Raw genomic sequence first — 25,225 nt, forward strand, 5'->3', positions numbered from 1 at the left:
AAAGAGGGAGATCTACAATAATTATAGGCAGCATGGAGTAAATGAGGTGCTTGAGGAGTATAAAGAATGTAAAAAGAATCTTAAGAAATAAATTAGAAAAGCTAAAAGAAGATATGAGGTTGCTTTGGCAAGTAAGGTGAAAGTAAACCCAAAGGGTTTCTACAGCTATATTAATAGCAAAAGGATAACGAGGGATAAAATTGGTCCATTAGAGAGTCAGAGTGGACAGCTATCTGCAGAGCCAAAAGAGATCGGGGAGATATTGAACAATTTCTTTTCTTCGGTATTCACCAAGGAGAAGGATATTGAATTATGTGAGGTAAGGGAAACAAGTAGAGTAGCTATGGAAACTATGAGATTCAAAGAAGAGGAAGTACTGACACTTTTGAGAAATATAATAGTGGATAAGTCTCCAGGTCCGGACAGGATATTCACTAGGACATTGAGGGAAGTTAGTGTAGAAATAGCAGGGGCTATGACAGAAATATTTCAAATGTCATTAGAAACGGGAATAGTGCCGGAGGATTGGCGTACTGCGCATGTTGTTCCATTGTTTAAAAAGGGGTCTAAGAGTAAACCTAGCAATTATAGACCTGTTAGTTTGACGTCAGTGGTGGGCAAATTAATGGAAAAGATACTTAGAGATAATATATATAAGCATCTGGATAAACAGGGTCTGATTAGGAACAGTCAACATGGATTTGTGCCTGGAAGGTCATGTTTGACTAATCTTCTTGAATTTTTTGAAGAGGTTACTCGGGAAATTGATGAGGGTAAAGCAGTGGATGTTGTATATATGGACTTCAGTAAGGCCTTTGACAAGGTTCCTCATGGAAGGTTGGTTAAGAAGGTTCAATGGTTGGGTATTAATGGTGGAGTAGCAAGATGGATTCAACAGTGACTGAATGGGAGATGCCAGAGAGTAATGGTGGATGGTTGTTTGTCAGGTTGGAGGCCAGTGACTAGTGGGGTGCCACAGGGATCTGTGTTGGGTCCACTGTTGTTTGTCATGTACATCAATGATCTGGATGATGGTGTGGTAAATTGGATTAGTAAGTATGCAGATGATACTAAGATAGGTGGGGTTGTGGATAATGAAGTAGATTTACAAAGTCTACAGAGAGATTTATGCCAGTTGGAAGAGTGGACTGAAAGATGGCAGATGGAGTTTAATGCTGATAAGTGTGAGGTGCTACATCTTGGCAGGACAAATCAAAATAGGACGTACATGGTAAATGGTAGGGAATTGAAGAATGCAGGTGAACAGAGGGATCTGGGAATAACTGTGCACAGTTCCCTGAAAGTGGAATCTCATGTAGATAGGGTGGTAAAGAAAGCTTTTGGTGTGCTGGCCTTTATAAATCAGAGCATTGAGTATAGAAGTTGGGATGTAATGTTAAAATTGTACAAGGCATTGGTGAGGCCAATTCTGGAGTATGGGGTACAATTTTGGTCGCCTAATTATAGGAAGGATGTAAACAAAATAGAGAGGGTACAGAGGAGATTTACTAGAATGTTGCCTGGGTTTCAACAACTGTTACAGAGAAAGGTTGAACAAGTTAGCGCTTTATTCTTTGGAGCGCAGAAGGTTAAGGGGTGACTTGATAGAGATCTTTAAAATGATGAGAGGGATAGACAGAGTTGACGTGGATAAGCTTTTCCCACTGAGAGTAGGGAAAATTCAAACAAGGGGACATGACTTGAGAATTAAGGGACAGAAGTTTAGGGGTAACATGAGGGGGAACTTTTTTACTCAGAGAGTGGTGGCTGTGTGGAATGAGCTTCCAGTGAAGGTGGTGGAGGCAGGTTCGTTTTTATCATTTAAAAATAAATTGGATAGTTATATGGACGGGAAAGGAATGGAGGGTTATGGTCTGAGCGCAGGTATATGGGACTAGGGGAGAATACGTGTTCGGCATTCGGGTCGAGATTGCCTGTTTCCGTGCTGTAATTGTTATATGGTTATATGTAGTCTTAACTTGCATGCAGTAAAACCCCAATATGATTCGGACAATGAATAATAAAGTGGCAAATAACACACACATCAATGCAACACTCAAGAGAACCTAACCACTTCCCCATGGCTTTCAATGGCATTATCAGTACTAAGCCCATGCCAATCAACATTCTGAAGGATTACCACTGAGCAGAAGCTAAACCTGAAGAGTCTCAAAAAGCGTGGCTCTAATAGCTGAGTCTCACGTTGCGAGTTGACACAAGAGGTACCCCGAGTTAAAACTCGTGGTAATGACGTACGATTAACGTACGGAACTCGTGGACGCAACTTAGAGACTCGTGGCGCTAATGGCAGGTACTCGTGAAACTTGTCAACTCTTGCAAAAAATCAAACACGTTTAAAATTTTCCATGAGTCAATTTTACTCTTGTGGTTAAGAATTGAAACATTTTAACTCGTTGTAAGAACATAGTGGCCCGTGCGTTTACCTTAGTGTATCGTGAGTCTACCGTGGGAACTCTTTAACTCAGCGGGCAGGCAGCAGCAGATTGTCGCTCCCTTCAGTTTCCCAGCGACAATCACCTGCCATAATGCGAGAGAGATCATGCACTGTTGTAGGTCTCCTTTGCATGTCGGTGTTTCTGTCTTTCTCCACTCATTGTTGGCCCTATCTGTCACCACCCCCACCTACACCCCTCTGCTTCCCGGCCATGTGTGTGACCCCTTCCCTCCCCTCTCCAGCTCCCTGCCCATTGCACCGGCACGGGGGCTTTGCACTGTCTTCACGTCGGCGATGCCAGCAGGTCAGTGCCAGTCGCCCCGGGGCAGTCGCTCCCTTCAGTTTCCCAGGGGGTCGGGACGGGACTGGAGTTGGGAGGGAAAGGTGGGGGGGGGTTAGGTGAGCAGGAGAGTGGGGTTGTTTGCAGTTGCAGAGGGAGGGGGCAAGGGCGGTACAGTTCCCATTCTCAGCTCTTGTCCAGGGGGGTGGCTGGAGACGTCAGGACCAACGGGACATGGACCCCCAGGCCCACCAGGCCCACTGCAAGCACGGAGAACCCAGAGATCCACAGCCAGCAGATAGTGCAAAGCCCAGCCCCGCTCCAACTCCAGAGGAACTCGCTCGGCAAGTGGCATTTCGCCCACAGCCCGAGCTGCGCCCCCTCATCCGCCACCCCAAGAGCAAGACGTACCTTGCACACCATCAGCTTCTGCCCCTACGGGGAGCGGGTTCCTCTGCAGTTGGAGCGGGGCTGGGCTGGAGTTGCTGTTGGCTGTGGGTGCCCGGTGCAATGGGCAGGGAGCTGGAGAGGGGTGGTGACAGATAGGGCCAACAATGAGTGCAGAAAGACAGAAACACCGACGTGCAAAGGAGACCTACAACAGTGCATGATCTCTCTTGCGTTATGGCGGGTGATTGTCGCCTGCCCGCTGTTTCTGATGCTAAAGACTTGGGATCGTTGCCCTTCGTGTTGGCGTGGAGGGGGAGGGGGGTATTGTGCTGTTTGATCGCCCCCTGCTATCCCAGGGACAGGGAGACACAGCGGCTTTTGAGACTGGTGGCCAATCACTTCCAAAGTGTCTGCCCACACAGTCAGTACACCTCTCCTACACTTGTCTCCCGCACTAAGATCATCCCGCAGAGAATGATCCCAGCCTAACCCAAGAGCCATGTCACCCCAGACAGATTAATGACGCCCCCCCCCCAACCTCTCTCCACCTCAACTCACGCTTGGGCACCAAAGGAGCTCAGGAGGCGAACCCTGAGCTCCGTCTCACAACAATCTGATGTGCACATCCGTCCACATTCAAAGATTTAATCTCCCGTCTCCCCGCAGTGTGTAGACATGGCAGTAAATTCAATTAAAACATATCAAACCTGTGTGTTTCAAACAAATCATAAGTATAACTGCTCTGGCACTGGATGGTGCACATTTTCCCTTTGTAGGTCACATCAATAGATGCGGCCGCGCTGAATTCTATCTTTAAAACAAAGCCACAGGATGGAGAGGTCTTCTTTAACACTGTTGCTTATTAAAACAAACCTTCAATCAGGATTGGCTCAAGAGTAACTCGGGAGACGAACTTGGAACATCGCAGAAATGACAAGTAAACGGCAAACTTGTCATACCCGTGGGAACTCGGTTAAACTCTTGATCATACACTTGCAATCTCGTACACAACCACGAGTCTTTCGCTCGGGGTATCTCTTGTGTCAACTCGCAACGTGAGACTCAGCTTTAAAGGAGGTCAGAGGCTGGATACCTTGCAGCAAGTGGTTCTCATGACATGCCAAAGTCTTTTCATTGTCTGCAAAATACATTGAGAGCATGATGGCACTCTATGTGAAGTACTTATGACTTTCCTGAATGAATGCAGCTTTAACAATGCTTAAGCATTACATATTTCAGGGCAATGCAGCTTGGAGGTGTGCAAGAGGCCAATACTCAACCCTAAACATTGACTACCTCCAGTATTGGCCCACTGTGGGGTGTACACAAAATTCAGCACCTTGACAAATCTCTTTAAGCAGTACTTCCCAAACCCGCAGCTTCTATCATTCTGAAGAACGGTCACGGGATCTCTACATCAAGCAAGGCCCCTGTAAAGTCTGTCACCATTCTGAAATGTATCACTGATCCTTTTTCATTCTTATGCACCCTCTATCCCAGTGGACTGCAGAGATTCAAGGTAACTCGCCACCACCTTTCCAAGGTTAATTGCAATAATTTTGGGCTTTTTTAGCAATGCTCTTTGTCTGGTGAATACTTTTTTAAAGCAGCTGAAGACAAAGTGATCTAGTGAATCAGTAATAATTGAAGATGTACAAGAAGTCAGAATTGGAAGAGTAAAAATTCGGTAGTGTTGTTGGGCTGGAGGAGGTTACAGATGGGAAGGTCTGAGCTGTGGAATGATCCAAATGGAAGGTCAACAATTTTACATTACTGCTTTACAACTACCCCGACATAATGGACACCACTCCATACGATCGAGCTTTATATTATCTATGGAGCAAAGGAAATAGGCGAAGTTTCGGGTCGAGACCCTTCTTCAGACCGTCTGAGGAAGGGTCTCGACCCGAAACGTCGCCTATTTCCTTTGCTCCATAGATGCTGCCTCACCCGCTGAGTTTCTCCACCATTTGTGCCTACCTTCGATTTTCCAGCATCTGCAGTTCCTTCTTAAACAGAGCTTCATAATATGATTAATTCTGATGTACATTTGTTCAGTGAACAGCAGAACTAGTTTCTGCTCTTTTCAGTAATTGTTCTTGTTGAACCTTTGTGCCATTGATGCAATTTCTTACAATACTGTGGAGGTATGGTTAGCACATTGAGCAATTTTTTTTGTGTGTGGATTTTCTGACTTCAGGACAAAATCAAATTATGGATATCTGTAAACCCATTCACAATCTGGGGAGGGCCTGTATTAGCATTTTTTGATTTTTGAATTTTATCATAAGAACATGAGGAGGAGAATGAGTGGGCTTTATAGCTCACCTTGCCTGCACAACCAGTCAATGAAATCATTGGTGTTCTGATCTTTGACCTTCAATGGGTGTTAGAAATGTGAGTTAGGGTGCATGTTGCAGAATTTTGTTTAGACCAAAATATGCTATGCATAGGGTGACTCCAGCAACCAGTAATTACAATTAAAACACATACTTGTGCTATAACACCAGGATAAGCGCTCAATCAAAAAAAAACAAGCACAAAGCTAAAGTACTATCTAAACTTATTATACCAACTTATGCTAAGGACAATAACTAACGCCTTATGCAATAAACAGCCTCCTACATGTTAACACGCACATTAAAAAAAAAAATGATTGTGTAGATGCAAGTATATCATTGGGGTTATCAAGTGGACACCTCCTTTCACTGGTGGTTCGTTAAGTTAGGCTGACGGCACCTCGGAAAGGCTCAAGTTAGTTCTGGCGTCCCAGAACAACCCCCTTCAATACTTGTTCTCACCACCTATGCTATCAGTACCTCCTACCAGGATATAATTCTGATCTCCTACTTTATGTGGTTGGCACATTTTCTTTGTGAACAGGTGACTTCCCCAAGATGCTCCAGTTTCCTTCCATATCCCAAAGGCTAGCTGGTCATTAGGTGAATTGGCCAATGTGATTACCTCTTGGGTATATAGCTACTGGGAGAAACAATGGAATGTTAATAAGCAGTCTACAAGAAAAGGTTAAATGGACATAGTGGGGGAATGCTATCAGAGCCAACAATATCATGAGAGACCCCTTCCACCCCTGCAACGGACTGTTCCAGCTGCTACGGTCAGGCAAACGCCTCCGTTGCCATGCGGTGAGAACGGAGAGGTTGAGAAGGAGTTTCTTCCCAGAGGCCATTCGGACTGTAAACGCCAATCTCACCAGGGACTAACTCTACTGAACGTTTTTCCTTCCATTATTTATTATGTAAAAGAATATGTGTGTTATGATTGTGTTTATAGTTTGTTTGGTTGTTTGTCTTTTGCACAAAAGTCCGCGAGCATTGCCACTTTCATTTCACTGCACATCTCGTATGTGTATGTGACAAATAAACTTGACTTGACTTGACTTGAATGGGATTGCTCTGAGAGCAGGAATAGATGATGAACTGAATGGTCTCTGATGTCATAAGGAAATATGAAAATGTATTACTTTGCAGAAAGGCAGATCTGAATTTCTACATGGTCTGAAATTGAACATTTTTTTAAACCATTGCAGAAGGTGATGAAGAATATTTAATGTGAACTTTTTTTTCTCTTGTTTATTATATTGTTTACAGTGTACTATGTATACATATTCTGTGTGCTGCTGCAAGTAAGAATTTCATTGTTCTACCTGGAACATATGACAATAAAACACTCTTAACTGATGTGAGAAAAGGGACAAGTCCATGACTCGCATCATTAGATCTTGTTGGTAGCTTTCTTTACCACCAGGAAGTACTGTTATATTTTGCCATTAACAACAGATCCAGATGAAATTTTGGGTAGGAACCCATCCTCTGACTCAAAAAGGGCATCTGTCCATTCCCTTCACAGATGCTACCTGACCCACTGAGTTCCTCCAGCACTTTGTATTTGGCTCGAGGCTCCAGCATCTGCAGTGTCTTGTCTCCATTTAATGTGTTGGTATGGAGAACAAAATACACTGGGAAATGTGCAGTGTTAATGTTGAGTGTTATTGATTTCATGGAGGGACCTGATTGTAACAAGTCTTCGTAATTTTGATATACAGTCCATTGTAAAATAAGTACTGGCACATGTGATACAGCTAATTATATGGTTTGAATTACATATTGTGAAATGGTGTACAATCACATTGTTTCATAGAGCAGGGATTATCTTGTGTTAGCCTTTGGTTACAGGGAAAAAGAGTAATTAACCAAGAAGTTTATGTTCTGGTGTAAACTATAGTGTTGATCCTGTCCTGCATGCTCATGGTCAACTTGGAGGACTGCTCCCGGAGGTTGCAGGTGGTTGCCGGAGGTTGCAGGTAGTGGAAGCAGGTAGGGAGACTGACAAAAACCTCCGGGAACCGTACGGAAACCTTGGGTGGGTGCAAAGTCTCCAGAGGTTTCCGTTCAGGTTTCCTAAGTGGGACAGGGGCATAAAGGATGTGCATGGTAGCGCAGCGGTAGAGTTGTGCCTTACAGCGAATGCAGCACCGGATACCCAGGTTCGATCCTGACTACGGGTGCTGTCTGTACGGAGTTTGCACTTTCTCCACGTGACCTGCGAGAGTTTTTTTTTAGATCTTCGGTTGTGGATGATCAGCCATGATCACAGTGAATGGCGGTGCTGGTTCGAAGGACCGAATGGCCTATTCCTGCACCTATTGTTTATTGTCTATTGTCTAATTCAAAGCCAAATCGTAATTGGATATAAGTAAATTTAACAATCCCACAAATTATTTTCCTTTAAGATGTATATTGAGGGCTTTATTTTTCTGTTTATTCCCCCCCCCCCCCCCCCCCTTGCTTCCTGATGTTAATTCCTTGACAGGTGTTGAAATAATTGCAGGCTTCAGTGTACTGTCCGGCTCTGAAGGACCTTGGTGTGTATCAATGGGATTGATGAAGTTTATTATCGTTATACAATGAAATTAGTGGCAACTGTAATTTAAATGCAAAACCTTAAAAATCCTTCCTTGCTGAAGAATCGGTACTATTTACAACTAAAATTGCTCATTTAATTTACTGATGGAAACGTCAACTGTGTCAACCTACCCTTGACAGGGGAGGTAAAGACCTAATTCAAGAAAATGTGTAAAAACTTACAATAAACAGTTGTTCCTGGACATATAAATGTATGCCTGGAGTATTGTATGCAGTATTGGTCTCTTAATTTTAGGAATGACATTCTTGCTGTTGATGGAGTACAGCGTAGGTTCACAAGGTTAATTCCCGGGATGGCGGGACTGTCATATGCTGAGAGAATGGAGCGGCAGGGCTTGTATACTCTGGAATTTAGAAGGATGACAGGGTATCTTATTGAAACATGTAAGATTATCAAGGGTTTGGACACACTAGAGGCAGGAAACATGTTCCCGATGTTGGGGGAGTCCAGAACCAGGGGCCACAGTTTAAGAATAAGGGGTAAGACATTTAGAATGGAGACGAGGAAACACTTTTTCTCACAGAGAGTTGTGAGTCTGTGGAATTCTCTGCCTTCGAGGGTGGTGGAGGCCGGTTCACTGGATACTTTCAAGAGAGAGCTAGATAGGGCTCTTAAAGATAGAGGAGTCAGGGGATTAGGGGAGAAGGCATAGGAACGGGGTACTGATTGTGAATGATCAGCCATGATCACATTGAATGGCGGTGCTAGCTCGAAGGGCCGAATGGCCTACCCCTGCACCTATTGTCTATTGCTTTAATTAATCAGTTTCGTGCGCTTGCTCCAGTTCTGGCAAGGGTCCATTTCTGCATTACACTTCATAATGAGTTTGGTATCTTTCAGTAAAAGATAAGATTTACTGCTCAGAGTAAAAGTTATATTCCCATATAGCATCAACATTTTATGGTTTCCTATCATGCAATCCTTTTATGGTCTTTAAAGACTTATCCGTTGAAGGAATTGTATAACTTTATAAGAGTGCTCCCGGAACTAGATATTAAAGATTTCAATCACAAATATTGAAATGCTTCGATTTGGAAATACTTCCATGAGATATCACGTGAATGGCTTACGATCAATACAAATGGAAACTCTAACTCGTCATTCTCCTTGCTGTGATAATAAAACGGAACATTCCTCTACTTTAAAAAAAATAAAGCATGCTTTTTTTTTAATGTTTCAGTTGTCGGCGTGGCATTGACGAAATCCGGATGTGTAAGTGACATCGCGAGAGATTTTAAGGACGTGTTGGTTTCTCGGCGGCGCGCACTTCAACGCTGTAATTACCCAACAGTTTCGAGGCGGCTCCGGGACCTTTTGCAAAGTGACGAACGCAATGCACCAGCCGGCTGAGGATTGCACATTTGGCGACTGAAAGGGATCGGATACTTCGTGCAGAATTTGGGGTGAAACAGAAAATGGAGGAAAGTCTCGACTCTCTTGAGCTGTTCGTCCTACCTGTCGGCAAGCTGGCTTCGTGGACAGCGGCCGCAGCAATGGTGTTTGGTGGGATGTTGCCCTACATTCCTCAATACAGGGACATCAAACGCACCCAGAATGCAGAGGGCTTCTCCACCTACGTTTGCTTGGTGTTGCTTGTGGCCAATATATTAAGAATATTATTTTGGTAAGCATACGCGAAACTTAATGAAAACTATTTTTCAAGCTCCAGTTAACCGCATGAATAATTTGTTCAAGTATACTTTGCACTGTGTATATTTAATTCGATATTTTGATAGTGCAATTTAACTTGCGAATCCCATGATATCATACGTAAGTATTATAATGTGCCTTGGTTTTCAGTACGTGAGAATATCCACGTTTCATAATGTCCCCTTGCGCAAACGCATTGTGACTGGGAACTCAGATTTATCTTTGCCTTGTGTGACTGGCAAACTGTTATCAACACAAATTTTGTCTCGACTATATTTTCATGGGTGTAAGTGTCTGAAGTAACTACTTTGGTAGGATAATGAGTAACAGGTTGTGTGTGCATGGAGTCATCACAGTTGAATGTAATTCAGATGTGCACCCCCAGTTGGGAGATGATGGATAGTGAATATAATTTGTACACAAGAAAATAGCAGCAGGAGTGGGTCACAATCCCTCAATGCCTTTCAATGAGATCAGCTTAGTACCACCACCAAGATGGTTTGCGGAGTGAAATATGTCTTCATATGAATATAAATGAAACCTTTCTGACCACGTGAGGCATTCAGTTTTAAGTTGAAACATAAAACATATTTGAAGGAAGTCATGACCTTTTGATATGTGGATTTGCCAGTATCATTCCTGGTCTCTGAGCTAAATTGCGAGGAGCGATTGGGCAGACTAGACTTTTATTTCCAAGAACTTTGAGTGTTTGGGGATGAACTTATTCATTGTTTGCATGATGATAAGCATATCGGATGCAGTTTAACAGTGTTTCTACAAGTGGTCCAGACCAGAATTAGGATCAGGGCTTCAGAGATGGAGGTGTGAATTTATAACTGAGTGATAAAAATATGGATTTCTGTTCTGATGTTTTTTGTTAAATGGCATATATATGGATGAGTAAGATGCCCACTTGTTAGAGTTGAGATTATTTTTGTTGTTAGAAACATAGCATTGATAGATAGATAGATAGATAGATCACATAGATAGATCACATAGATACATAGACAATAGGTGCAGGAGTAGGCCATTTGGCCCTTCAAACCAGCACCGCCATTCAATGTGGGCATGGCTGATCATCCACCGTTCCTACCTTCTCCCCATACTCCTTAATTCCGCCCTAAGAGCTCTATCTAACCCTCTTTTGAATGCATCCAGTGAATCGGCCTCCACTGCCTTCTGAGGCAGAGAATTGCACAAATTCACAACTCTCTGTGAAAACGTTTATCTTCATCTCAGTTTTAAATGGCCTACCCCTTATTCTTAAACTGTGACCCCTGGTTCTGGACTTCACTCAACATCGGGAACATGTTTTCTGCATCTAGCATGTCCAATCCCTTTATATATATTTTTTATTTTAACATTAGAACATAGACAAGTACACCAGAGGAACAGGCCCTATGGCCCATGATGACTGCCAATTTAAACTTTATCCCTTCTACCTGAAATTTAAACTTAATCCCTTCTGCATCCATATCCCTCCATATTCATGTGCCTATCTAAAAGCCTCTTAAATACCTCTATTGTACCTGCTTCAATCCACATATGTGGTAGTGCATTCCAGGCACCTACCTCTCTGTGTTTCAAAAAAAAAAAAAGAAATTTGCACTGCACGTCACCTTTAAACCTTTTCGCCCTCTCCCCTTCAAAGCAAGGTCCTCTTATTTGGCATTACCACCCTGGGGAAAAGATTCTGACTATCTATGCCTTATGATTTTATAAGCCTCCACCAGGTCACCATTCAGCCTCTGCCACTCCAGAGGCAACAATCCAAGTTTGTCCCTCTCCTTATAACTAATACCCTCTAATACAGGCAGAATCCTGATATACCTTTTCTACCCTGTCCAAAGCCTCCATATCCTTCCTGTAATAGAGTGATCATAACTGCACACCTAACAAACACAAAATTGAAAAATTCAAAAACGGTACATGTTTGGGTTTTTTTCACATAAAAGGTATAGGAATTCCAAGGATGTGTTACTCTTGGAATCAGGGTGATGATTTTCATAAGTTTAAGTAGAGCTGCAGCCTCACACTGCCAGTTCAGTTCTGGCCCATGCTATTTGTATAGCTTCTACACATTCTCCCTGCGACAACATGGATTTCCCTCAAGTTCCCCAGTTTCCTCCCACATACCAAAAGCATGCTAGTTATAAAGTTAATTGCCACTGTACATTGTCACCAGTGGAGGTAAATGTGTGGCAGGGGAATTAGGCTGGACTTGATGGGCATATCAAGAGTGTTTTATTGTTATACTAGACCCCAACGCAGCCATTCCCTACCCGTAGCCCCCATGGGAGACGTGGTCCTCCAACTCAAGCCGTTCAGGACTCAGCAGTGCGGCTGTTTTTAAATGGCGTCTTTGAGGCGAGATGCGGGCGCCAGCAGCCGTTATGGTCGCTGGCCAGCAGGAGGCGACAAAATGAGTGAGTGGGGAGGGAGGGGGAGGGGGGGGGGAGGGGAGAGAAGGATTTTATTAAAAATGTGTACATAAACACGACGAGATTTAATCAGGAGTGGATACTTGGAATGAAAAGTGAAATCTACCGAAATGGAAAAAAATCTTGGCGTTTCTGCGTCTGGTGTTGGCGTAGCAATGGATCAAAGGCAGGCAACCACAAGTCAGGCAGAAACAGAAACACACACACACAGTTTTAATATATTACTAGACCAAGTGCAGACCCGTTGGGTCTGTTTCCCCAACGCGCGTTTGCGGGGGGGGGGGGGGGGGTTGCGGCATCACACTCACACTAACCACCCCCCAAACACACAGAGGGGGGAGGGGGAGACGGGGTGGGGAGAGGGGAGGGAAGGGTGGGAGGGGGAGGAGGAAACGGGAGAGATTTGGGAGTGAGGGGTAGGGGGAGAGAGAGGGGGATGGGAAGGGGGAGGAGAGTGGGGAGTGGGAGGAGAGCGGGGAGGGCAGGAAGATGGAACAATGAAATTCTTACTTGCTGCAGCACAACAGAATATGTAAACATAGTACACAGTAAACGATATAATAAACGAGAGAGGAAAAAAAAAGTGCAGTGTATATATCCACATACTCACAAGTACACACACACACACACACACAACAACAAACAATAGTAGTGCAATAATAACAATAATAGTCTATTGTAGTTCAGAAGTGGCATGCATACTAGGGAGAGAAGTATGTTTGAAGGGATTGCAAGGAAAGATAGCATACGATCTCCAAATGGTCCTCCCCTATGTCGTAGGAAACGTGAAATAAGAAATTACATGATTGAAGACTCTATATGCTTTTTGTTTTGTTTTTTACTTTTCCTGGTTTTGAGGGTCACTGGCAATGGCAGTATTTAATGTCCATCCTGAATTTCATTGGAGGTGGAAGTGGATCATTGGTGAAAATGCATTTGTAATGTTACGGGGTAGGGGAGAGGATTGCAGGGTTAGACCCATTGACTTGAAAGATTATCCATATATTTTCTAATCAGGATTACTCTGCGGGCGAGGCAGCATCTCTGGAGAGAAGGAATGGTCGACGTTTTCGGTTGAGACCCTTCTTCAGTCTGAAGAAGGGTCTCGACCCGAAACGTCGCCCATTCCTTCTCTCCAGAGATGCTGTCTCACCTGCTGAGTTACTCCAACATTTTGTGTCTACCTTCGATTTAAACCAGCATCTGCAGTTCTTTCTTACACATGTTAATCAGGATTGTTTTTCTGCCCATGTGCTTTCTGCCCTTGTCGTTGGTGTTAAGGTAATGACATTAGGAGGTTCTGTCAGAGTAGCCCAGGCTTGAAACTAATATTCACACACAGAGCCAAACCAAGAAAAGGCCCTTCATCCTACAGTGTCTGTGCCGAACACTATGGCATCTATTATCTACCTGCACATAATCCATATCCACTCCCTGCATATACATGTACCTATCCAAAATTATATTAAGTGCCAATATTGTATCTGCCTCAACCACTACTCCTGGCAGTGGGTTCCAGGCACTTGCCACCCTCTGTACATTAAAAAATCTTACCCAAAATTCTGGCATCATTTGGGTAAACCACCTCTGCACCCTTTCCAAAATCTCCACATCCTCCTAAATGGGGAACTAGAACTGCACGCAATACTCCAAATGCAGCCTAACCAAAGTTAATTTGTGGATCTGCACACTGCAGCCACTGTGCACTAGTAGCAGAGAGAATGTACATTTAGGGTGTTAAAATTGGATGCCATTGAAGTGGTCATTTAGTTAAAACGTACATGCAGACAAGTGGAGGTTATTCCATCAGACTGCTGCTTTGCAAATGGCAGAAAAGCTTTGGGGTGTATGGAGGCGAGTTGCTTGTTGTGAGATACCCTCTAACATTGCTTTTGTATGTGGCTGGTTCAGTTGCGTTTCTGGGCAGTGGTGTACTCCCACTGATGTTGATGGTAGAGGACTTGGTGATGGTAATGCCATTGAATGTCAGGGAGGGTGATTGTACTCTTATTGTGTATCGGTGTCACCCACAGTGCCCTTCATAATGTTTGGGACAAAGCCCCATCATTTATTTATTTGCCTCTGTGCTCCACAATTTGAGATTTGTAATAGAAAAAAATCACATGTGGTTAAAGTGCACGTTGTTAGGTTTTAATAAAGGCCATTTTTATACATTTTGGTTTCACCCTGTAGAAATTACAGCTGTGTTTATACATAGTCCCCTCCAGAGACCAGGCTGGGGGGAGACCCGCAACGCTGCCAAACCGCCACTGGACCGTCCCCAGTCCATGTCAACACTCCCCCCCCCCCCCCTGGTGTCGTATCCCCCCCCACCCCCGCACTCGAATGTTTCATCCCAGCCCAGGGGGGCGTCCGGACCAACGGGACACCAGCCCCGAGACCCAGCGCGGAGAAGCGCAAACCCCAGCTCACCTCCGCCTCTCCCGCCGTGCCAACCGACAGCCCGGACCGACAACACCAGCGGCCTCAGACCCAGAGAACCCACAGCCAGCACCAACTCAAACCCAACAGAAGAACCTGACAAGTGCCAGTTCGCCTACGGCCTCAGCCGCTACGCCAAGTACAAGCCGTACCTTGCACGCCACCGCTTCTGCCCCAACGGTACCTGCTGCCACTTCATCCACAACCCCGAGGGGGAGCGAGGGCCCCGGCCTTGCCTGCACCAGAGTGCCAGCCTTGGCTCGGCCTCCGACCCGTCGCTGGACTGTGCCGCGTTATGGGCGGCCTTCAGCCCCGACCTGGAGTTGGAGCTGACCCGGACTCAGGGCTTGGGGCTGGGCAAGGGAGGGGGAGGAGGTTGCTGCTGCCGCCAGCACCACCATCATCACCAACAGTACCCGCAACCTGGCGGCTGCCCATCTTCAGCAGGATCTCGGTGTCGGACTGAGGGGAGGAGGATGGAGGTGGAGGGCTGCCGGCCATAGGCAGAGCCGAGCGGGAGCCAGCGGCTGCAAGTCTGGGGCTGCCCCGCCAGCCCAGGGCCACCCCGGACAGGGACGGGACACCGGGGACGGCCCAAAAGCAACTCAACAGCACCCGCAGCGACGGAGAGCCGATGCCGACTACGGACGAAATGCAAACCTGCACACAATGCATGTGACCCGGGCATGAGCAGACAGAATACCGAACTTGCTTATTTGGCAATAATTAGGACTATGGAACAATAGAGAGTACGTTATATATCTGAACAACTTTCTCCATTGCTGGGTAGATGCTGGAGCTAGCTGCTCCAGTACAATCTTTGCTCGCCCAAACCCTGATACACTATAACTTGCTTCCACCAGTTTTGTGGGCACCAATGTGGAAAAGGAGAATTTATCAATCGCTATGAACACTTCAAAAAATTATATTTGTGAGACATGATTTTGCACAAACAAAGCTATGCTGACTCCGTCCTTTCTTTTCTTAATGCAATAGATCCTATGTCTCAGAAACCCCTCCAGTAACTTTCCCATTAAGTTTTTGATATTAGGTTTACCAATTTGCAGTTCTTTCGTTTTGTCGTTGTAAAGTATAAATATCGGCACAGCATTAGCTATCTTCCAGTCTTCTAGCCCATGGCTAATGAAGATGCATAAATACCAACTAGATCCGAGCAAATTTCCCCCCCACTTCACAAACATCCTGGGCTACTCTTGGTCAGGCGTGTGGAATTTATTATATTTTATGTACCTCAAGACCCTAACACTTTCTCTTTTATAATAACCCAGTGGTGTGGGATTTCTGGCTACTTGCTGCTACTGTTGGGTAAGGAGTACAGAAGGGAGCATGGGCCGCATGGTAAACTTGAGTTGACTTGATTCATTCCCCTCATGACTGACACACTGTGGTTGCAGTGTGTATTTTCACTCTGCTACCCTCTGGGAGGCGATTCAGGTCTCTGAAGGCTCGCACCGGTAGACTAAAAAATAGTTTCTACCCATGTGCGATAAAATAACTTAATTCCAACAGAGAACACTGGGGAAGCAAAATGTAATTCCAAGAAATGCAACATTCTTTTAAAATTCTTTTTAAATACTTATTTATTATTTTTACTAATAAGTGTACATATGTGTCAATGGTTGTCGTGTTTGTATTTTTTAACCAGAGGAGATGCAATGGAATTTTGTTGCACAGTATTGTGCAATGACAATAAACGTATTCATTCATTCATTCATTCATTCATTCATTCATTCATTATCAACAGATTACACTGAAGTTATTTCCTTAAACTATTCCAATAGCATCTTCCAACCAATGATTTTTACCACCTGAAAAGTCAATGGCAGCAGGCTCTTGGGAATACTATTTGCTCCCCTCCAATTTTCATACCATTCTGACTTGGAAATGTACAGTACATTCTTGAATTCTGCATATTTAATTTGCATGTTTTTGTAAATTAACAGTAAATCCCTTCGGGGATATAAATATTTCTCGGAACAACAGGGCAGTGTAATAGCAAATTATCTTGAAAGTTGTTACTGTACTTCAGCTGATCAATATTGCTTACCCCTGGTTCCATTTGCTATCCAGACTAAATGTCTACCTGATGACGTTCTGGGAGTGTCTTCACCAGAATGATTGCAGCTGTTCAAGAAAGTGACTGTTTTAAACACCACCTTTTCTATGCTGGTGACATTTACATTATTTTAAATGAATATTAAAAAAAACACATGGAACTTATTGGCACAAGGAGGAAAGGTTTAAAGTAGGCAGCATTGAGGGAAGACATGTTACCATCTCGGCGGCGGCAGCAAAGGTGAAGCCTCATGACGATGGGGCCCCGGGCGTGGTGAAGCCTCGCGGGTCGACGTGCGGTCGATGAGAGCTTTGAGGACCACCGTGATGGAGGAGGGGAGGAATAATGGAGGATCCGGCGTGGGAGATGCTGGGGGGTTGGGAGAACAAAATGAGGAGCGGGTGAGCTTTGTCTGCACCGTAGATGGCTGCTATTTGTATACATTGTGTATGTAAGCAAAAAATCTCACTGTGCCTAGTCACATGTGACAATAAAGTATTCCTATTCCTAGATATTGAGCCCCAAAGTTCCTTATTTTTGTGCTGTTAATTCCATGTAATTTTGTAAAAGTATGCTATTTTGTTTGAATAATTTTTAAATCATTCCAAAAATTGTGCAGTTTGAAGTGTGAATTTAATATATTCTTTACTTAAGGTTTGGAAGGTACTTTGAGCCACCCCTCTTGTTGCAAAGTATTATCATGATCATTACCATGTTAGTGATGTTGAAGCTATGTACCGCTGTCCGAATGACCAATGAACTCTCAACACGACGCCGAGCCTTTTCAGGTTAGTGTCAATGTAATGGCTAGGAGGTAGTCAAAATGCATGCACGTTTGTGTATTTTTCCACAGAAAATTGTTTTATTTTTTATAAATAATCAATAGAGCCATTTAAATGAAAGCAACAGTTTAAATAAACTTATGGCTATTTTAGATTAGATTAGATTAGATATAATTAGATTAGATTAGATTAGATATAATTTATTGCCACACAGCCAGGCTGGTGGAAATTTGGGTTGTCTGCAGCGATACAATAATAAAGAACACACAACCACAATAAAACTATAACACAAACATCCACCACAGCATTCATCACTGTGGTGGAAGGCACAAAATTTGGCCAGTCCTCCTCCATTTCCCCCCCCGTGGTCAGGACCAGAGTCCAGAGTCAGTCCAGGATCGGCTCTTCCTCACCGGAGACCGCGGCTTTAAGTTGTTGTAGGCCGCAGGCCGGCGGTCAAGATTTAAAGTCCCCGCTGCAGCCAGAAGCACCGTAGACTGCAGGGCCGGCGGTCGAAGCTCCCCTCCAGGGGTGATGGTAAGTCCATGCCGGACCCGCGGTAGAAGTCGGCCGCGGGCCGGCAGTGATGGCTTCTCCTTCCCCCGGGTCCCCAACGTGAGATCCCAGGCTGTAGACGCCGCACCAGCTGGAGCTCTGCAGACCGCGACTTCAGGCTGCGACTTCAGGCTGCCGGCTGCCCCGGGTCAGCGAAATTATTAAATTGCTTTTGAAAGAAACGCTTTGTCTAATTCCGGCATAACTAGCTTATCCTTGTATTTAAAAAGAAGTTCATAAAGTTGCTGTTTGGTCATTGAATTTTTAATTGGATCAAATATTTTCCCTGAGCTGCTAAGGTATGGGAGGTAAGTCTTTATTGTTGAACTTAATCTTCCAACACTTCCCACTGGTGGTTGAAACCATTCCCGCCCCAGTTATGCCTTTCCCCCTTTGTACTATTGGACATATGCATTGCATTCCTTTTCTTTTAAATAAGCCCCAAGGAAAGTCACCCTGATCTTAATATGGTGCCAACTTCTCAGCATCTAAATCTAGCACCCAAGTTGATAATGTTGATAGTTGGGGTGGAGGAGGAGAATAATGCTGATAATTGAGGCTAAACAAAAGACGTGTTGTTTTAATGGAAGAGCATGTCACTCACTGTTAAGTTTTAAATATTAATTTAACTTGTTTTAATTGATATCACCACTATAATTGTATCAATTGCACATTCTATAGTTGTTTTATTAAGTTAAATAGAATCCTGGATTCAAATGAAGTTAATGTGAATCACCCGTGGGTTTGGTACTCTGCCCTCATCACTTTTTTTGGACGTGTCTAGCTTTAAGTGGTAGGCAGCAATACAATTGACTTGTTAAAGTAATCCTGGATACAAATAAACATGTACTTTGCTTTGTACCTGTGTTTGCAAGTTACACATTGTTCCTGACAGCTGATTGTTTCCCAAGAGATGGTTTGATACATAAAAAAACATGTTATTTTTCTGAAAGTCACACTATCAACGTTCAGTCTAAAGGGAGTGGACCTGGAATAAAGGGAGTGGACCTGGAATAAAGCTGAATGCTGAATAGATGTGGTCTCTGTATTGGCTGAGATTGATCTTAGTTTGGGTGTTTACGTGCATAAGCTATTGGTGGTGGGAACAAAATGCTCCAAGTTAATATTCAACCTTTGCGTTCTGTCATCTGAAGATGAGTGACTTGAAATGCTATATATTTCCCAATATACTTTGTCCTCTACCAGACCGTGTTCCCAGGAAATGAGTGGTTTTGTTTTATTTTACCAATGGGGAATGTTATAACCCAGTCTGCTCTTGCTCTTGCCAGGCATAAATGTACACTTATTCAAAACTTGGGTTGTTGAATGGTAATCACGAGCCCCCTCTGAATCCTTCTGAAGAGATTCATTTAAGGCCATCTGTTACATTGGTGCTGTTACATTAGGTGCTTGAGATGAGCAAACTCTGGAAGTTCTTGGCTTGGTTTCGACTTCCCAATATTAATGCATAAAATGCGAGGAAAGATGTTTTGTGTTCCGTGTACGGTGGGAGGATGTCCATATCTGTTGAACCGATCAAGTGATCATCCTCCTTGTACATTTTATTTGAGGCAAGAAAATGTAAACTTCTAATATAAAAAAAAAAAAATGTAACTGTAATCTGGAAATGCTCTGAATTCAAGCTGCTGATATCGCCAACCCATACTTTTGCCTTAATTGCCAAGTTTAGTGCACCTTGGTATGTTTGCTAAAGCATTTTGATCTTTATATATATATAAAAAAGAAAACTGGTGCTGTGTGGGCTGCCTACTCTAACCTTTAGGTTCTCAGTTTACATAAAATGACACAACGTAGGAGCCATATTTGGTGATTATTAAAGCTAATTACAGATGTAAAGAATTATATACTAAATCCTAGTCTCGGGGAGGGAGTGATAGAGAAAGCATGGGCTGAAACAATTAACATTCACGCATTCTTTATTAACATCTCTGCTCTGCCAACAAAGTAGCACTGCAATGGTCGCTGAAAAATGCTGGGCTGAATCATAATCAACTTGCTTCTTGTTCTCTTTTCTTTTGGGCTATTGGTCTATCATATCAGACAGTAACGATGAAGAAATCAAAACTCCCAGGAAGTTCTTTCTGGGTATGTATACACCCATGTAGCATGCATTTACCCAAGATTCATTCCATAGCCTTACTCTGACCCTTCTATTTTTCCAGTTTGATTTTACGTTGAGTGCATGTTTGTTTAGGTGTGATTAAAGTCGTGACCTGTGCAGTGCCTTTTCATTGGAAGCAAGTATTTATGTAGAAATAAAATGGGCGTGGTTGGGTAATTCAAGCATTTCAAAGCTATGTGTGTATCCTGTTTATTGAATATTGAACTTTATTTTCTCCTCCAATGTAAAAGATTTGTGCATCCCAAGGCCTTCATTCATTAAGAAAATTTGCTATACCCATGCAGTCTCAGCCAAAACTGATTAATGTGTTGAAAATAAAAGGCTAAATTTGCATTACATCTGGCCATAAGTAGCCATTTAAGTATTTTAAATTGTATTAGCATAGCATACAAGCTCCTAATTGTGTAGCATTTAGCTAATTAATATTTGAGATCTTTAACGGTTTTTATGGCTGTAGCTGCAAAGAACTATTGAGTTTTCCATTGACAAAAGGCTTGAAAGATTTCTGTTCCTTACCTGAAGACAGAATATGGTTTCTTGCCTTGCCACCTCTACCACATGACTGAGGCTGGGAAGCTGATACACAATCTAAGTTACTAATTAACTGACTTCCCTGTCCAAGCTTGCAAATTGGCATGCAATAATTTTGTAATTGTTTTTTTAATCTACTTTGGAATTGGCATATGCTTAACACAGGACCATGACATTATTCTACTATTTTAATAGGGCTATCAGCCATTTTTCTAAAATGAATGTGGCAGCAAAATAAGCTCATATCAGCATACTAAGTACCTTACAACATTATACAAAATAAATACTCTTAACTTTAAGGGGATGTTAATGTTTCTCAATAACCACAGAAGTTTGTAAACCAGGATCAGTAAACCTAGAGATAAGTAATCAAGATTTGTTATCTGCTGATGCAGACTGTTCTGTAAAGTTTTGCACTTGGGTATATTTGGACAATAGGTGGATATTTGTTTATGGAAGTGCAAGAAACTGTTGATGCTGGAATCTTGAGCAAGAAACAAAATATAGGAGAAACTTGGATCTTTGCGGGAACTTGGTCAAGCTGCACCTTTGGTGGGAATGGATAGATAGATGATGTTTCTCGTTGGAATCATCTATCTGTACCTACTTCAATTAATTCCGATATATATACCAAAAACTTTTTTCAAAAAAGTTGATTCCATTGTTACAAGTTTTGTCTGGGATTATAAGAATCATAGAATAAGTAAAAAACATTTATGTAAGTCAAAGATAAATGGAGGTTTGGCTTTGCCAAATTTCTTATTTTATTTTTGGGCAGTCCATATTAAAAACATGAATTTCTGGCTGGAAGAAATGGATCAACAACCAGATTGGCTAATGATGGAAAAGGAAGACTGTCTACCTTTTGAAATTGGACCAATCATATTTGCCCCCATAAAACTGCACAAAAAAACCTATAAAGAAAACCCCATAATACATAGTGGAATACGAATTTGGAAACAAATAAAAAAAGATTCAAAATTGAATAATATACCACTCTGCCTTCCCATTGTAAATAATCCTTTATTCAAATCATCCTTTATGGACAAAGGTTTCACACAATGGAAAAATTATGGAATCAAAAATATAGGACATCTTTATGGGAAAGGTACTTTTCTTTCATTTCAAGAGTTACAACAGAATTATGGACTGCACTCAAATAATTTCTTCAGATATCTACAAATTAGAGATTATGTTAAATCTAATACACAAGTCTACAGGAATAGGGAATCAGAAATTCTTGATGAATGTTTGAACAAGCATCCTAATACTGAAAAACTAATAGCTTATATTTATAACAACCTACTAAACAACGAGGTACCACCGACCGAACCATATAGATACAAATGGGAAAATGAAATAGGTCACCCTATCACGAAAGATATGTGGGACGAAAGTTTACAACAAATACATCAATGTTCATTAAATGCCAGACATACTTTAATACAATTCAAGGTCTTACATAGACTACACTACTCTAAAATAAAACTAAATAAAATCTTCCCACAAATCTCTCCTATTTGTGATAAATGTCTACATCTAGAGGCTAATTTAACACATACGTTTGCAAACTGTATAAAACTTAAACATTTCTGGACTGATATTTTTGAAATAACTTCAGAAGTTATTAATACAAAACTGGACCCAGACACAAAATTAATAATACTTGGAATATCAGAACAAAGCTTAACACTCACAACAAACCAAAGAAATTTCCTCAACTACAGTATAATAACCGGGAAAAAATTAATATTAAAATTTTGGAAAGGCCCTACAACCCCCACAATTAAAATGTGGATTACGGAAATGTCGGAGACCCTATACTTAGAAAGAATTAGACTTGTCTTAATGGACAAACAAGATCTTTTCCATAAAATTTGGGCTCCATTCATTAACTATCTGAAGGGATAGATTGGTACAGCACGAGGACCCAACTGAAACTTGAACTCAGGAACAGATGAAAAGCTATACTTTATAACCTACGAACCTATCTCCATTGACTTATTACAGGTAACCCATTCCACCTCCCTTGTTTTTTTTCTTTCTTTTTTCTTTGTAATTTTCTACCCTCTCTTTTTCCCTCTTTCTATAAAAAATAAAAACACTAGAAGCAGAAGTAATTGATAATGGAAAATTTTAATAATGTATGACTGATGTATATGAATTTTATTTTACTATAATATGTAACTACATTTTATAATATGTCTACTTCTAATAAATAAATAAATAAATAAATTTAAAAAAGAGGCACAGGGAGGGGGAGAGAGGGAGGGGATAGAGTTTGAAGGGTTGGGGCGCGTCATCGGAGGTGAAGGCTGGTTCCCGAATGCAATAATCCCTCGCTGCCAGCTGCAAAACGCACCTACCCGTTGCGGGAGAGGGAGGGGGTGGCAGAGAGGGAGGGGGTGGCAGAGAGGGGGATGGGGGGGCGTCGTCAGAGGGAAGGGCTGGTTCCCGAACCTCTCTCCTGGCTTCAGGCTGCAGTCAGGTCCAGACTCAGGCTGCAGGTGGTCGGGGAGGGGTGACGTCCCTCGAACGCGCGCAAGAAGACAGCTTGGTTTTCTTCAAAGGGCTTGTGAGCGGCGTGGCCGGGCGACGTGAGATTGATGTCATCACGTCATCAGCCAAAGCAGTTTCATTTTCTAAGTGATTTGACATTTTGGAACATTTTGATTAATAACTCAAGAAATAAAGCTCAAAATTTTCAGATAAGCAGATTTATGACTTCACCAGATAAATCTCTACAGGAATATGTAAAAATTTTATCGTCAGGGCGTCGTTTTTCGAGCAGTATGATCACTCACTTTGTTACTTTAGCTATAATCTGATTTAAATCTTTTTTGGGGATTTCACAGACCACATTTATATCAGGTCATAGTTCCACTGACCTAACTATAAGGATGGGTGTTAACTGGAATAACTTGAATTTTAACCTTTTATCGTTTTATATTTTGATTTTTGGGATGTTGGTAACGTAGTAATGTTATGATGATGCGAGTCCACAGAAATTTGTAAACTGATAAAGCTTATCAATGTATAAAACTCTTAGATGCTAGAAATCTGAAATAAAACCTGAACATACTGGCAATATGCAGCAAGTCAGGCATCATCTGTGAAGAGAGGATTATTTAATATTTTGGACCATGATCTACCAGAGTTAAGAAAAGCGAAACTATTTTAAGATAAAAGGAGAAGCAAATGGTTATAATAAAGTAAATGTGGAGAAAGTAAATGACAAAAGAGAGTGTGGTGCAAGTTGATGAGGTACTAATGGGGCAAGTGAGGGAAACAAACTTGGTCAGAAAAGAAAACAATTGGGAATCAAAATAATCTGATATAATTTTGATTAACCCGAGGGAAAAGTACCCTGAATACTGCGCATCTGAAATAAAAGTACCAGATGTGCTGGTTATCCAAAATTGTTGAATTCTGTTATATTTAACTATTTGTTTTTTCTCTCCACTATGCTGCCTGAGAGTATTTCCTTCACTTCCTTCTTATTTTAAAATTAAGAGCAGCGAGTTGAACAGAATGATGGTGTGAAAAGCTTATCACTGAAAACCATATAAGGTGGCCATATTATATATAATATTATACATAATTGCTGTCAGGGCTACTGCTGCAATACATTAGGTTAACTCTGTGTATTAATGATGAGTCACTTATGTTGATGAAATTGAAGAAAGAAGCTGGTCTTTCCAAACATGGCATAGTGGCAGATGAAATCATGTAAAAAAATATTTAAGAGGGAGTTAGATGTGGCCCTTGTGGCTAAAGGGATCATGGGGTATGGAGAGAAGGCAGGTACAGGATACTGAGTTGGATGATCAGCCATGATCATATTGAATGGCGGTGCAGGCTCGAAGGGCGAATGGCCTACTCCTGCACCTCTTTTCTATGAATTTTGGATTAATATTTTCTGTCTGATTGTTGAGCTTATTACATCGAACATGTTCCCTCTGACATAAAAAGCAGCTTTCGGTTCTTATAAATGTTGACAGAATTTTAATAATTGAGTTTTCTAAGAGAAATTCAATATTGAAAATAGGTCCTTAAAGTGCTGGGCAGATAAAGTTTCCTCTCATTTACTCTCTGAAAGAGAGCTGTTGGAAGATTTTCCCTGTCCCCAAGGCAATATATAACCATATAACAATTACAGCACGGAAACAGGCCATCTCGGCCCTACATGAACCCCAACAGATATTGCTTCTTGGATCATTCATTCCTGACCTTGCAATGAATCTGTTTCCAGCAATGTGTGTAAATTGCCCGTTTTAAGGTTCCCCCCAATCTAGTTTCAGTCGAAAATCACTGAGTCAAGCACTTGCGCATCTAAACTTTATTTTGACAAAACACAATTACAGTTCCAACTACTGTACCTAACCACCGCGGGTTCGAACCTCCTATCTGTCTGATCAAGCCCTCTTGGCCTCTCTCAAACAGAGACACTCCAGAAGGTCACGCAGCCCTAAGCGCTCCCCCAGAAGATCGACACAGGATCTCGTGGTAGCGGACTTTTATAGGTTCCCGGA

At 42.4% G+C, this 25,225-nt stretch overlaps 1 protein-coding gene across 2 annotated transcripts in view; it reads left to right on the plus strand.

Annotated features, from left to right (window-relative positions):
- slc66a2 (solute carrier family 66 member 2) overlaps positions 1 to 25,225 on the plus strand; it is a 59,128-nt gene that overhangs the window by 3,951 nt on the left and 29,952 nt on the right. The window contains exons 2-4 of one of the 2 annotated variants that reach the window (XM_033019047.1): positions 9,253 to 9,696; positions 17,337 to 17,470; positions 20,081 to 20,125. In XM_033019047.1, the coding sequence (XP_032874938.1) occupies positions 9,488 to 9,696; positions 17,337 to 17,470; positions 20,081 to 20,125 (388 nt within the window). In that variant the 5' untranslated portion in view covers positions 9,253 to 9,487. The remainder of the gene's footprint in view (positions 1 to 9,252; positions 9,697 to 17,336; positions 17,471 to 20,080; positions 20,126 to 25,225) is intronic. The other variant, XM_033019048.1, reaches the window with a different exon arrangement.

This window comes from Amblyraja radiata, chromosome 4 (assembly GCF_010909765.2).
Source record: "Amblyraja radiata isolate CabotCenter1 chromosome 4, sAmbRad1.1.pri, whole genome shotgun sequence".
Taxonomy (NCBI): Eukaryota; Metazoa; Chordata; class Chondrichthyes; order Rajiformes; family Rajidae; genus Amblyraja; species Amblyraja radiata.